The sequence below is a fragment of the Chelonia mydas genome, chromosome 12 (assembly GCF_015237465.2).
Source record: "Chelonia mydas isolate rCheMyd1 chromosome 12, rCheMyd1.pri.v2, whole genome shotgun sequence".
NCBI classification, from domain to species: Eukaryota; Metazoa; Chordata; order Testudines; family Cheloniidae; genus Chelonia; species Chelonia mydas.
Window position 1 is genome coordinate 2986876 of NC_051252.2, and position 15237 is coordinate 3002112.

At 51.0% G+C, this 15237-nt stretch overlaps 1 protein-coding gene across 2 annotated transcripts in view; it reads left to right on the forward strand.

The window, feature by feature from the left end:
• Positions 1 to 15237, forward strand: part of HYDIN (HYDIN axonemal central pair apparatus protein) — a 446380-nt gene that overhangs the window by 429480 nt on the left and 1663 nt on the right. For both annotated transcript variants that reach the window (XM_043526330.1, XM_043526331.1), the window contains 5 exons: positions 397 to 609; positions 8500 to 8663; positions 11689 to 11839; positions 12177 to 12407; positions 14448 to 14672. In XM_043526330.1, the coding sequence (XP_043382265.1) occupies positions 397 to 609; positions 8500 to 8663; positions 11689 to 11839; positions 12177 to 12407; positions 14448 to 14672 (984 nt within the window). The remainder of the gene's footprint in view (positions 1 to 396; positions 610 to 8499; positions 8664 to 11688; positions 11840 to 12176; positions 12408 to 14447; positions 14673 to 15237) is intronic.

Sequence of the window (15237 nt, forward strand, 5' to 3'; positions counted from 1 at the left end):
GCTGGAAATGGCTCTACTTGAGGATCACTTTAGATAAGCTGTTGCCAGCGGGGGAGTGAGGTGGGAGGAAGTTTTGTTTCATGGTCTCTGTGTGTATATAATGTCTTCTGCAGTTTCCACGATATGCTATGCATCCGATGAAGTGAGCTGTAGCTCACGAAAGCTCATGCTCAAATAAACTGGTTAGTCTCTAAGGTGCCACAAGTACTCCTTTTCTTTTTAGCTCTGTTTCTGTATTTATATATGCCTCCCTCTCTGTCTGTCCTTCACCCCTCTTTCTTTTGTGTCTTTGCATGTGGGTGAGGAGTTCCTGCACCCCCACACACCACAATGCCATAGGTAAATGGAATGGATTCCCTAAGGGGGATGAAGTCTCTCTGTGCTCCTCTGTTGCAGGTGATGAATTTCACTTGTCAGGTGCGTGGAAAACACACCCAGACTATCATGCTGTCCAACCGGAGCAACCAGTCATGGAACCTGCAGCCCATCATTGAGGGGGAGCAATGGAAAGGGCCTGAATTCATCAGGGTAGAGGCCCATCAGCAAAACAAGCCCTATGAGATCACTTACAGACCCCTCACCATGAACGTGGAGAACAAGAAGCATCAGGTATGAGCTGTGGAAGCATGAGAGCAGTGCAGCCGTTTCTTTTATTGCACCAGACCTTTGTAACCACAGCTAGAGACCTGATAACACAGAGCACTAATTCTGGGAGAGTAACCTGTGTATCAGATTAGCAACTACAAGCTTTAAAACAAAGATTTTCAGAGGATTTGAGTGTTGAAATGAGCCCCATCCTTCCGGGTGATGTCATAAGTACATAAGAATGGTCATACTGGGTCAGAACAAGGGTCCCTCTACCCCAGTATTCATATCCAACAGTGGCCAATGCCAGCTGCTTCAGAGGGAATGAACAGAACAGGCAGTCATGGAGTGATCCATCCCTGTCACCCATTCCCAGCTTCTGGCAAACAGAGGCTAGGAACACTTCAGAGCATGGTTTTGTATCCCTGCCCATCCTGGCTAATAGCCATTGACGGACCTATCCTCCGTGAACATATCTAGTTCTTTTTTGAACCTTGTTATAGTCTTGGCCTTCACAACATCATGTCATGGTATCCCTTGGACTGAGGAGACCCCTCTGGGAGAAGGGACACCAGTTATTAGGGAGAGACAGGTAACAGTAATGAGGAAATTGACAAGGTCCCTCACCAAAGGCTCTTATGTAAATTAAGTTGTCATGGGATAAGAGGGAAGATCCCTTCATGGACTGAGAACTGGTAAAAAGACAGGGAACAAAGGGTAGGAATAAATGGTAAATTTTCAGAATGGAGAAGGGTAACAAGTGGTGTTCCCCAAAGGTCAGTCCTAGGACCAATCCTATTCAACCTATTCATAAATGATCTGGAGAAAGGGGTAAACAGGGAGGTGGCAAAGTTTGCAGATGATACTAATCTGCGCAAGATAGTTAAGACCAAAGCAGACTGTGAAGAACTTCAAAAAGATCTCACAAAACTAAGTGACTGGGCAACAAAATGGTAAATGAAATTTAATGTGGATAAATGTAAAGTAATGCACATTGGGAAAAATAACCCCAACTATACATACAATATGATGGGGGCTAATTTAGCTACGACTAATCAGGAAAGAGATCTTGGAGTCATCGTGGATAGTTCTCTGAAGACATCCATGCAGTGTGCAGCAGCAGTCAAAAAAACGAAGAGGATGTTAGGAATCATTGAAAAACGGATAGAGAATAAGACGGAAAATATCTTATTGTTCTTATATAAATCCATGGTACGCCCACCTTGAATCTTGAGTACTGCATACAGATGTGGTCTCCTCATCTGAAAAAAGATATACTGGCATTAGAAAAGGTTCAGAAAAGGACAACTAAAATGATTAGGGGTTTGGAGTGGGTCCCCTATGAGGAGAGATTAAAGAGGCCAGGACTTTTCAGCTTGGAAAAGAGGAGACTAAGGGGGGATATGATAGAGGTCTGTAAAATCATGAGTGGTGTGGAGAAAGTGAATAAGGAAAAGTTATTTACTTGTTCCCATAATATAAGAACGAGGGGCCACCAAATGAAATTAATGGGCAGCAGGTTTAAAACAAATAAACAGAAGTTCTTCTCCACACAGTGCACAGTCAGCCTGTGGAACTCCTTGCCTGAGGAGGTTGTGAAGGCTAGGGCTATAACAGGGCTTAAAAGAGAACTGGATAAATCCATGGAGGTTAAGTCCATTAATGGCTATTAGCCAGGATAGGTAAGGAATGGTGTCCCTAGCCTGTGTTTGTCAGAGGGTGGAGATGGATGGCAGGAGAGAGATCATTGGATCATTACCTGTTAGGTTCACTCCCTCTGGGGCACCTGGCGTTGGCTGCTGTTGGCAGACAGGATACTGGGCTGGATGGACCTTTGGTCTGACCCAGTCTGGCCGTTCTTATGGGAAATCAATTATTAGAAATATAGATAGCTGGGTTTGTGATGACTGGGAGAACCACATGGTGGATTGCCTGCCGGGTGCAAAGGTTGCAGATCTCTCAATACACCTAGATCAGAGGTGGGCAAACTATGGCCCATGGACCACATCCGGCCCGTGGGACCCTCCTGCCTGGCCCCTGAGCTCCTGGCCCGGAAGGCTCGCCCCCAGCCCCTCCCCCGCTGTTCCTCTTCCCCCGCAGCCTCAGCTCACTGTGCCGCCAGTGCAATGCTCGGGGCGGCGGGGCTGGGAGCTCCTGGGGCAGCGCAGCTGCAGAGCCCGGCCTGACCCGGTCTCTGTGCTGCGCAGCAAGGGGGCAGGAAGCGGGGGGGCTGGACAGAGGGCAGTGGAGTTCGGGGGGAGTGGTCAGGGGTCGGGGGTGTGGATAGGGGTCGGGGCAGTCAGAGGGTGGGGAACGGGGGGGTTGGATGGGGGCAGGGGTCCTGCGTGGGGGCCAGTTAGGGAGGGGGGGTTGGATGGGGTGGCGGGGGGCAGTCAGGGGCAGGGGTTCCGGGGCTAGTCAGGGGACAAGGAGAAGGGGTGGTTGGATGGGGCAGGGGTCCCGGGGAGTGGGGGCGGTCAGCAATGAGAGGAGGGGTTGGATGTGGTGGCGGGGGGGCAGTCAGGGGTGGGACTTTCGGGGGCGGTTGGGGGGATGGATGGGGCAGGGATCGGGGGGGCATCGGGGCGAGAAACAGGGTGGGGGGGATAAGGGGCGGGGGCCGGGCCATGCCTGGCTGTTTGGGGAGGGCACCTAACCCGCCCTCCATACAATTTACAAAACTCGATGTGGCCCTCAGGCCAAAAAGTTTGCCCGCCCCTGACCTAGATACACGTATTTGCAGTGCTGGGGCGGATCCAGTGAACATGGTACAAGTAGATACCAATGACACAGGGAAAAGTAGGAGAGAGGTCCTGGAGGCCAAATTTAGATTGAAGTCCAGGACCCCCACAATAGTGTTCTCTGAAATGCTCACAGAGCTGAGAAGACAGGCAGAACTACGGGGTCTCAATGCATGGGTTAGACAATGGCATTCGGGGGAGAGATTTAGCTTTATTAGGAACTGGGGATCCTTTGAGAAAAGGGGGAGTCTCTACAGGAAGTTTGGGCTCCACCTAACCCAAAACAGAGCTGGGTTGCTGGCGTGCACAATTAAAATTAATCACGGTCGTAGAACAATTTTTCAACTCAGGGCTGGGGGCAAACCAACCGGTGTGGCGCAGCACATGGTTCTGACAGACACATCCATGGGGAGGATTTATTAACGGGGATTCTCCTAGTAAAGAGGAGAAGATAGAAGTTGATAAAGTACAGGTAGGAACTGAAGAGAAACAGTCAACCAAAAAAGGTCAGTTACATCCCAGGACGGCAGACAACTAAATACAGTATTGGCAAATGTTATATGTGCTTGTGTGCAAATGCTAGAAGTCTAAAATACCAAGATGTGTGAACTTGAGTGCCTGGTACTAAATGAGCATATTGATATACTAGGCATCTCAGAAACTTGGTGGAATGATGTTAATCAATGGGACACAGTTATACCAGGGTACAAAATATATAGGAATGACAGAGCAGGTTGTGCAGGTGGGGGATGGCACTATATGTGAAAGAGAGCATAGAGTCAAATATAATAAAAATCTGAATCAGTACCATCAAATCTGTATGGATAGAAATTCCATACTTTAATAAGAATATAGCAGTAGGAATGTACTAGCAACCCCCTGACCAGGATAGTGGTGGTGATTGTGAAATGCTCAGGGAGATTAGAGAGACTACAAAAACAGAAAACCCAATAATAATGGGAGGTTTCAACTATGCCCCTATTGACAGGGAACATGAGACCGCAGGATGGGATGCAGAGATAAAATTTTGAGACACCATTAATAACTGCTTCTTGGAGCGGCTAGTCCTGGAACACACAAGGGGAGAAGCCATTCTTGATTTAGTCATAAGTGGAAAACAGGATGTGGTTCAGTGTGTGAATATAGCTGAACTGCCTATTAATAGTGACCATAATGTAATTAAATTGAACATCCTTTTAGGAGGAAAAATACCAAAGAAACACCCACAATAGCATTTAACTTCATAAGGGGGAACTACACAAAAATGAGGAAGCTAGTTAAATGGAAATTAAAAGGAACAGTCACAAGAGTGAAATACCTGCAAGCTGCGTAGAAACGTTTTAAAAACACCGTAATAGAGGCTCAGAATAAACATATTCCCCACATAAAAAAAAAAAACCAGCAAGAGAACCAATCAAATGCCACCATGGCTGAACAACAGAGTAGAAGTAGTAGTTAGATACTAAAAGGCACCCTTTAAAAACTGGAAGTCAGATCCTACTGAGAAAAATAGAAAGGAGCATAAACTCTGGCAAGTCAATGTAAAAGTACAATTAGGGAGCCCAAAAAACAATATGAAGAGCAACTAGCAAAAGACACAATAACTAAAAGCAACATTTTTTTAAAGTACACCAGAAGCAGGAAGTCTGCCAAACAATTAGTGGGGCCAGTGGATGATTGAGGTGCTAAAGAAGCACTCAAGGAAGACAAGGCCACTGTGGAGAAGCTAAATGAATTCTTTGCATTGGTGTACACTGCTGAGGATATGGGGGAGATCCCCACACCTGAGCGATTCTTTTTAGGTGACAAATTTAAGGAAGTGTCCAAGGTTGAGGTGTCATTAGAAGAAGTTTTGGAACAAATTGATAAATTAAACAGTAATAAGTCACTGGGACCAGTTCTGAAGGAACTCAAATATGAAATTGAAGAACTCCTAACTGTGGTATGTAACCTATTGCTTAAATCAGCCTCTGTGCCAGATGACTGGAATGTAAAGCCAATTTTTTAAAAAGGCTCCAGAGGCCATCCTAGCAATTGCCGGTAAGCCTAATTTCAGTACCAGACAAAAGGTTGAAACTATTGTAAAGAAGAGAATTATCAGACACATAGATGAACACAGTTGTGACCAGCGACCCAGGGGGACCACACTGAGATTATTCAATTAGGGCAAACTGCAAAGAATGGGGCAGACAATTCCCAAAGCTTGTGGGTATTCCAATACTTAGAGCCACCAAGTTAGCCACAAAACAGCTTCTATAATACTTTACTGGTTACACAGAAGTTAAAAGCAACCCAGCCTTTGGGCTCCCTCCCAAACAGCCCAGTCAAATATGAATGTTCTACCAATCCCAAAAGATCGGACACGTGATCTCCGAGGTTAATAAATATTTCAGATCTTACCCAAATACACACTTATAGCCAAATACACACTTATTAACTAAACTAAAATTTATTGAAAAAGAAAAGAGAGGGAGTATTGGTTAAAAGATCAGTATCCATACAGACATGAGTACAGTTCTGAGATCAGTTTCAGAGCAGAGATGGTGAGCTTTGAACTTCCATATAGCTCTTAGAATTAGTCGATAGGTTCAGTCCAAAGTGCCATACACAGGGTGATCCAGATGGGACTGGAGACCTCAGTCTTACGACTCAAACTTCCCCTGAAAAAAGCTTCAGCAGATCTGAGATAAAAGGATCAGGTCCCAAGGGTTTTTATACAGTTTTTTGGTAGGCTGTGGTAGCCTCTTTACAGCAGGGGTTCCTTGGGTGAAGAATAGCAGCTTTGAAGTAGAACTCCCTATCTTCTATGCATACCTAAGTAATTAGTTGCATTCATCAGCATAAGGTAATTATCCATTAAGTAGTTTATAGACAATTTACCACAGACTTTAAAGTGAAATAAAGACAATGACGTTATCACACTCACATTTCATCTAAATGTTAATATTCCCCTTTTGATCTCTGAATCAATAGCTATAGTAATAGACAGGAACTGTCTGTTTACATGGCTAACATGTAACAAGATATAAATAAACGCATACAATTAGTATTACCTCTAATTCTCTAACAATACAGGTGTGCATTTCAAAGCGCTAGTCCATTTAGCATGGCTATATTAACTATTTCTACGGAATAGCCCTAATTACCATTTACATACTTTTCTAACATAGGAATAAATGGTCAGTTTTCACAGTGGAGACAGGTAAATAGCAGGGTACCCCTGGGTTTTTTAAATAGCAGTAACTGTACTGGGACCAGTGCTGGTCAACATATTCATAAGTAATCTGGAAAAAGGGGTAAACAGTGAAGTGTCAAAGTTTGTAGACAATACAAAATTACTCAAGATGGACTGGTAAAGTCCAAGCTTACTGCAAAGAGTTACAAAGGGATCTCACAAAACTGGGTGACTGGGCAAGAAAATGGCAGATGAAATTCAGTGTTGTAATGCACATTGGAAAACATAATCCCAACTATACATATAAACTGACGGGGTCTAAATTAGCTGTTGTCGAGAAAGAGATTTTGGCATCATCGTTGATAGTTCTCTGGAAACATTTGCTCAATATGCAGTGGCAGTCAAAGAAGCTAACAGAATATTAGGAACCATTAAGAAAGGGATAGATAATCAGAACATTTCATATTGCCACTGTATAAATCCATGGTATTCCCACACCTTGAATATTGCATGTGGTTCTGGTGGCCTCATCTCTGTACTAGAATTGGAAAAAGTACAGAGAAGGGCAACAAATATGATGAGGGGTCTGGATCAGCTTTCATGTGAGGAGAGATGGAGAAAGCCTGGGGCTGTTCAGCATAGAAGAAGAGAGGACGAAGGAAGGATCCGATCGAGGTCTATAGAATCACGACTGGACTCGGCTGCTAGCTCATGCTGCCAAGACGTCTCTGCTGTTGTTCTCAGAGCTCGCTTGGGTATGGCTGCACATGCCGCAGTCACCCCTATGATTAGTGTAGACCAGTGGTCCCCAACCTTTCTGTGGGAATAGCACATTCCTATTCCCAGAAGACTGTGGCGGACGCCAGACACCCCGCCGCCGAAATGCCGCTGAGAAGCAGCAGTGGCAAGAAGCGTCGCCGCAGAGAAACGGCAACACTTCTTGGCGGCATTTCGGCAGGCGGTTCTCTGCCGGCCGCCCTCAGCGGCAGCATTTCAGCGGCACGGTGTCCTGCAGGCGCACACAACTGCCCCAGCAGGTGCCATTGCACCCGCGGGCACCACGTTGGGGACCCCGGTGTAGACAGACCTTGAGCTACGGAACCAGGACTGCACCAGGTGTGGCTGGTTTCACAGAGAGCACCGTGCCCCACTAAAAGGCCTCTCCAAGATGTCCCACACACTTGGAGGTCACAGCCGCTGCCCCATGGAGGTTTGCTGGGGAATCTTTCTGCTGGCCCAAGGATGCTAATCTGCAGACTAATAGCAGCTCACTGGGAGGTGCTGAAGAGGGAAGGGAAGGGCAGCTGTGCACGGGAAGCAGGCTATGAATCAGGAGTGAGGACAGAGGGAGGCTGCACACTCTCACCTGGGGGGATCTGCAGGAGAGAGGCTTGTATGGGAGCTGGAGCATCATGGCAGGGATAATGAGGGCCATGGGAGAAAGCTCACCATCCCCCAGCTTTATGAGCAATGGTGACTGCCAAGACCGCTTCTAAGGCAACTGCTGGAGGCTTTGGGGGGCAGAACCTGGGATGCAGATCTCACAGAGTACTGTGCAGGGGAGGTGTCAGGGCAGCGTACAGCTCACTTTTGCACTCCCCTGCTGCTGCTGTGTCTCTGGGCACGGCCAGTCCCTCTGCCAGCTGCGCACATCTGCAAAGTGACTCTACTGCAGCTGAGAATCAGCATGGCGCAGTGACAGCCTCACCTCGCCTGCTTTGCTCCAGCCATGCCGCCTCTCCCCGACCACACCAGCAGGAGGGATGAGCGGTAGAGCAGGAGACCCCTATATCGATTCCTCACCAGTGCAGGATCAGCCTTCCATTGGGGTGCGTCTTTCTAGGCTGGTGAAAATGGCTGGCTTACCCTGGCAGTGCAGCACAGGGCAGTTGTCATACCAGCAGCTCTGGCCCATGTATGTATGCACTCAGGAGCAGATAAGCTGAACAGGGGACCGTGAAAGCAGAGGAACCTACCAACCTTTTGCATTGTCTCTAGGGCTCCATCTTCTTTCCGCTCCCCGATGGGACAGGTTTGCTGTACCTCCTGCAGGGGACTGCAGAGCCCCCTAAGTCTTCAGGGACCATTGTCCGAGAGGTGCCATGCAAAACTACCTACACCGAATTGCTCCCCATCTCAAACTGGCTGAACAAGCCACAAAGGTAAACTGGGAAGGGCCTAGTGGCTGTTCACAGCTAGCAGCACAGAGAGGGGCTTTCCATGCTAGCTCCATCCCTGGTGTTACCCCAACAACTCCCAGCCAAGAAGTTGGTGTGTGCTGTGACTTGGGGTCCCAGAAAGCCTCTTGGGAGATTGTCTAGGCCACAAGGTCGGCATGCACTTAGACTGGCCTTTATTCTGGTCTCAGGAAGCATGGATCTGGCTGACAGCTCTGCTTTGGGAGGGTTTATGCCAAATAAACTCCATCTCCCTCCCCATAATGGCCCAGGGGAAATTTACCCAACAGGTTTGGCAGGGCAAGAGCAGTCTAGAAACAATACAGCAGGAGTCTCAAAGTCCCGACCCGTGGGCCATCTGTGGCCCGAGAACCTCCCCACTGTGGCCCCCGGGGCTCCAGCAATTTTGGGGCTGGGTCTCTCCCTTGGTCCCCCCTGCCACCCCCGGGCACTCACCCGCACACTTCCTCCAGACCATTTAAAATGGCCTGGGGCCCCGCTCACCACCAGCAGCGCAGCGGAGCTGAGCAATTTCCTGCATGCTTCACGTGGCTGCTGGCCCCTCCCTGCGGCCCCGGGGTGGGGCGAGGCTGTGCTTCCGCACACCGCCTCCGCCCTGAGCACCCCTGCAGCCAATGGGAAGCTGCAGGGGCAGTGCCTGGGGGTAGCAGTGCGTGGAGGCCCCCTGGCCCACCCCACCTTGGAGCCCCAGGTAAGTGCCCCGACCCCCTCCCAGAGCCTGCACCCCCATCCCCTGCCCCAGCCCAGAGCCTGCACCCAGCACCCGAACTCCCTCCCAGAGCCTTAGGCAGGTGGGGGGCGGAGTTTGGGGGGCCAGGTTCTGTGCGGCATGAGTGACATTATTGGCCCGCCGGAAGGATTTGAGGACTGGCACTGGCCCTAAGGTAAATTGAGTTTGAGATCCCTGCATTACTTGAGTAGGCCTTCATAGAATCACAGAATATCAGGGTTGGAAGGGACCTCAGGAGGTCATCTAGTCCAACCCCCTGCTCAAAGCAGGACCAATCCCCAACTAAATCATCCCAGCCAGGGCTTTGTCAAGCCTGACCTTAAGATGACAAGGCCCCGGGCCCTCGTCTGTGTTTCTTCTAGATCAGTGAAATGAACCAACAGGATTTGGTCCATCCTCATTAGAATTCAGAAGGGTCACTTGCAGGGCCGGTCTTTGGGGTGGGCCGTACGTGCCCCCACCCAGGGCGGCCCGCCCAAGGGGGCGCCGGGTGCAGGGTTTGGATTCCCACCGGACCTGCTGCCCAGAGCCAGCTGGGCTGATGGAGGCGGCAGGGCAGGCAGGCGAGCAGCGGGGTGGGGAGGGGTAGACCCGAGGTGCAGGGGGCAGTTGGACGACCGGGGCGGAGCCGCTGCTGTCCTGTTCCCCAACCTCCCCTTCATCCCTGGAGTCGCCCCTGGCCGCTCCGGACTGGGAGCGTCCTCCTGTCTGCTCGGTGGGGGCTGATGGCGGGGTGTCCCCCCCCGGTGTACCGATTTCCCCTAAGCTGGGGTGACGGGACGGGGGAATCTGTGTGCGCTGCTGCCTCTCTGGGGCTGGAGCTGCTGGCGGCTGCTTGTGTCTGAACAAGCCAAGTTCAGGCTCCTGACCCTGAGTGCTTTCTTAAAGAGACAGCGCACTCACTCACTCGGGCGCACACACTCACTCGGGCGCACACACACTCCCCCCCAACACACACACCCACACCCCCCTTCACACAGTCCCCCCAACACACGTATGCACACACCCCTTCACGCAGTCCCCACAACACACACACCAGGGCTCCCTGCATCCAGGTCACTTCTCCACCTGGGCTGGGCTGAGCCATCAGGAACTGCTGCTCTCCTGCCCTCCCCTTACGCAGCCGGCAGGGAAAGTGACCTGGATGCAGGGACCCCTGACAGCTCCTTGCTCCCCCCCTCACAGGCTCAGCCCCCTAGGGCTGCCGGGGGTGGAGGAGCAGCAGTCCAGTGGGGGAGCGAGAGCAGTGCCAGCTGCTTTGTGCATCCAGGTCAGTTCCCCCATGTGGGTGCAGGAGGGAGGTGCAGGGGGTAGAAGTGAAGGGGGCACAGTGCAGGGATTGAGGGCACATGAGGGGGCAGGGGTTGGGGTGCAGGAGGAGGGCAGAGGTTGGGGTGAGGGGACATACACAGTGCAGGGATTGGGGCACAGGAGGGGGCAGGGGTTGGGGTGAAGGGGGCACAGTGCAGAGGTTAGGGGCACAGGAGGGGCAGGTGTTGGGGTGCAGGAGGAGGGCAGGGGTTGGGGTGAGGGGACACACAGAGTGCAGGTGTTAGAGGCACAGGAGGGAGGTGCAGGGATTAGGGGTGAAGGTGGCACAGTATAGGGGTTAGGGTGCAGGAGAGGGGCAGAGGTTGGGAATGAAGGGGTGTAGGGATTAGTAGTGCAGGAGGGGGAACAGGCATTGGGGTGAAGCGGGCATAGTCCAGGAGTTATGGGGGGAGGGAGAGTGGGGAGCCTGGGGAGTTCATGGGGGCCAGGGGCAATGGGGGGTGCCATGCACACAGGGGCCAGGGGCACCAAAATTCAAGTTCGCCCAGGGTGCCATTTTCCCTAAAGCTGGCCCTGGTCACATGGTTTGGAACCACAAAGCACATGTTTGACCAGCTATTGAGGAGCAGAAAGGCCAGACCGTGCAGGGCCCAGGAATTATGGGATAGCTTTGCTGGACTGTCCAAACACAAGCCTGGCTACAACAGCCTCAGCAAAGTGGGCTGGCGTGACACCAGAGTGGAACGTGGGTGCAGACCTCTACCCTGGGACGAGCCAGTCAGCCCGTGTTCTGAGGGGTGTGGGTGCTGTGTGGGTGTTAGGGCAGGGTGTAGACATATGTCAGAGCCCACGTCCCTACTATAGTGTAGACATACTCTAGGGGCACCAATCGGACAGCCTGCGTAAGTGTTTGCTACCGGGCTGATGTCTGGCTGTTTGCAGTGGAAATGAGGCCTTTTGACCTTTCTCTTGTTTGTCTCTCCCCAGGTTCCATGTGATAGTGGATATGATCAAACCAGAAAAGTCGGACATCACCACCATGCTGAAGGGGCTGGACTACACGGAAGTGCCTGCCTCCTCCAAGAAGGACTATAAGCTCACCTTCTTCTCCTACAAGGAAGGACTATTCAGTGCCAAGGTAGGCCCACTCCCAGGCCCTGCTACTCTGCGAAGGAATGGTTGCTTGCTGATTGTGTGTAGGGGTGATGGTGGGAGTCTCTAGGATTTTAAACCAAAACATTGACACTTTTGGGTGCCCAGAATGAAGTGACTGCTCTGGTAGTTAGGCATCTAAAGTAAAGCTCCCCTGGACTCGACTGGAAGCTGATCAGGGCACTTGTTCTCTGCCAGGTGTGCATAGGAGGCCGGTGGGAAGAGTCCAAGGTGAGTTCATTTCTCCTGTGACCAGAACCAGTCCCTGGTCCAGAGGGAGCTCCCCTAGGTCTGACTGTTACCTCTTTTGTGCTTGATTTCAGGTGACCTTTCGCAATGAGGCGACACAGGAGTACTTGTTCTACCTGGTCACGTTCAAGGCCATCCCTTCCGGTCCGCTCAGCACCATCGAGATGGTTACCCCTGTTCGGCAGAGCACGTCTTCATCCATCAGGGTGGAAAACCCCCTCTTCTTCCCGGTGACGTTTACTACAGACTGCAAAGTGCCCGATGTCAACCTCCCACCGCAGTTCGTTGTGCCCGCCCAGTCCGAGGTAGAACAAAGCCTTGCACAGCAAACCTGCTTGCACTGCTCTCCTCCCTCTGCAGTAAGGCAATTGCTCTGACCCTCAGGAATGTCAACAGCCCAAGTGCTCCTGAGCCAGGTGTTAGCCTGATCTGTGGGTGCGCTATGGGGCTGGTTTCCAGTGGTAACAGACCCCACCTGATCCTCAGAGGGCTGCAGTCCCCAAAGGGTCACCTGGAAAGGAGAAGATGGGTAGGGTAAGCAAATCAGAGAGATGCAGGAGAGTGGGGATATGCAGAGTATCCCTACAGAGGATTACACTGCCCTGCAGGAATCTTCCATGCACCACTAGTATGCCTGTAACACATCACACGGCCATGTGCAAAGTTGCTGCCAACAAGCCCACAGGCCTTCCCACCACTGTTGTGGTTGCACTCGCTGTTTGCAAGGCCAGCTACTGAGTCATTCGCCCCTGCGTCAGTCCCCTTCAGGGCAGTCGTAGGGAGCAATCACTGCGCGAACTGCTGCACTGGTTCAGTTGCTTCTCCAAGTGCAATCCCACGAGGCTTCTGCCTGCCCTCCTGTGCATCATCTCTGTCCCCAGTCCCAGCCTGGGCTGCGCCAAACACCCCAGCTCCCCGCACCCTTGTTCTAGGTAGGCCGAGAGCAGCTGAAGTGGGGCTGAGCTGCTCTCTGCTCTACCAAGCTCCTTCACCACCCCAACTCCCCTGGCCCAAAGAGCAAAAGGACACAAAAGTTGGATGCAGAAAATAGTTTGGAAAATATTAGTTTGGAAAATATTGCTACTTTGCCTGGGGGCCGGCGGGGAGCTTTTAATTTTCCCTGGGACAGATTCTCCACAACGCAGGAAGGACACGATGAATGGCTAATTAACGAACAGACAGACATGGACAGGCACAAGCATCATCCTCCCTCCTGCTTTACAGGGGTTTCCCACAGCTCTCCACCCACTTTGTCAATGCACCTGCCCCTCCCCGCCACCCCAGGATCTGGGCATGAGAAATCAGGAATGTCGTTATTTATATCGACATTTGTTATAACCATACAGCTACGGGTAGCCTAGAATTCCTCCTTACCTGTAAGGGGTTAAGAAGCTCAACTAACCTGGTTGGCACCTGACCAAAAGGACCAATGGGGAAAGAAGATACTTTCAAATCTGCAGGGGGGAAGGCTTTGTTTGTGCTCTTTGTTTGTGTGTTCTCTTGGGAAGCAGAGAAGCACCAGGTCAGAAAACTCCTTCTCCTATAAACCATCCTAAAGTGAGTCTTAATATTGCAAAAAGAGTAAGTAAATAAGGCAGGGCGCATTAGATTACCTTTTGTTTTCAATGTTCCAGTAATTCCTCGAGACACATACCCTTGTGGTTCAGCCCGTAGAGACTTATCAGAGCTAATCCCTGTCCCAAAATGCTTACAAGCCAAATGGACAAGCCAGGTCAGGGAGGATGGGTGGAAGAGATGTAACACGCAAGCAGAGTGATCAGAACAATGAAACAACTTTGTTAGCTGCACAATTTATTCTCTTTCTGTCCCCCTGTCTAGGGGTACACATGTGTCATTTCATCTTATGAATTGATAAATAATGGTCATTGATTAATTAATTCACACCCCATCTGCCCCATGCCCACCATGTAAACCCAGGTGCTTCTCTGTGAGGCTGTAGATGATAAATGCACTGAGCAAGTGTAACCCACACACCTCCTGGGTGTGGTGCTCTGTCCCATCTAGTGGCATCAAGACCACTTAGAGAGATTAATGAGTCTGCTCTACAGCCTTAGTTAACGGCCGTATGGCTTTTATGCAGTAGAGGCTCATGTATTAAGCTCCGGAGGTCCCAGGGTCGATGCCGACCACCAGGGTCTGTCGGCGTTACAGGTGTGAGTGTTACACAAGTGAGTACGGATTGGGTTGCAAGGGCACTGGGTGTTACAACCGCTGTTGACTGTCCATGATGCAGCACGCCAAGTACTAATTTCCATCCCTGGGCTGGGCACTAACATTTCTGCTCCCATGCGGATGGACTAGGTTGTTCTCTCTTTTCCCCCCAGGGGGTGCTCATGTTCGAATTCCAGCCCCTAAAAGTCGGGGAGGTCAGTGGGCGCTTGGTGCTCCAGAGCAGCGACTTGGGCTTCTTCCAGTATGACCTGAACCTGAAAGCCATTGCAGCCAGGCCGGAGAAGCCGCTGTACTTCCGTGCCATGCTGGGCAGCAGCCAGATCATCACCACCAAGTTCATTAACTACACCCGTCAAAGAACAGAGTACACCTGCAAGGTGATCAGGGTCCCCGCTCTGCTCTGGGGCTAGCTGAAGAGTAAGGAAGGCACCAGTGCTCAAGGGGGTGGAAGTACAAACATTCAGCAGGCAACTCAGCTATGTACCCCATCAGCCCTCTTGAGCAGTACTAGGCCCCTTCAGCATTGCTCTCCTCGTCCGGCTGGAACCTTTCCTAGCTTGGCCAATGCAGGTGGTGAGGTTGTGGTGAATGTAGCCAGCCTTCCCACTGACTTCACCACCAAAGCTGAGCCTTCTGCAGGGACCGTCTTCCCTTGTGGGGTCACTCAGTCTTTATCAGAGCTGCCACCACAGTGCAATGGTGCTTAGGGGGTCAGTGTAGCCTAGGGGACAGAGCACTGAACTGGAGGCTTGGGCTGTAGTCTCAGTTCAGCCAGTGGCCTGCTGGATGACTGTGGACAAGTTGCTTCCCCGCTTTGTGCCTCAGTTTCCCCATCTGTAAAAGGGGTTGAATGTCACTGTCCTATTTGTAAAATACTTTGAGATCTACCATGTGCGAGATGAGTTCTACCTAGTGCTGTGATTATTCTAGTGTGAAGACATC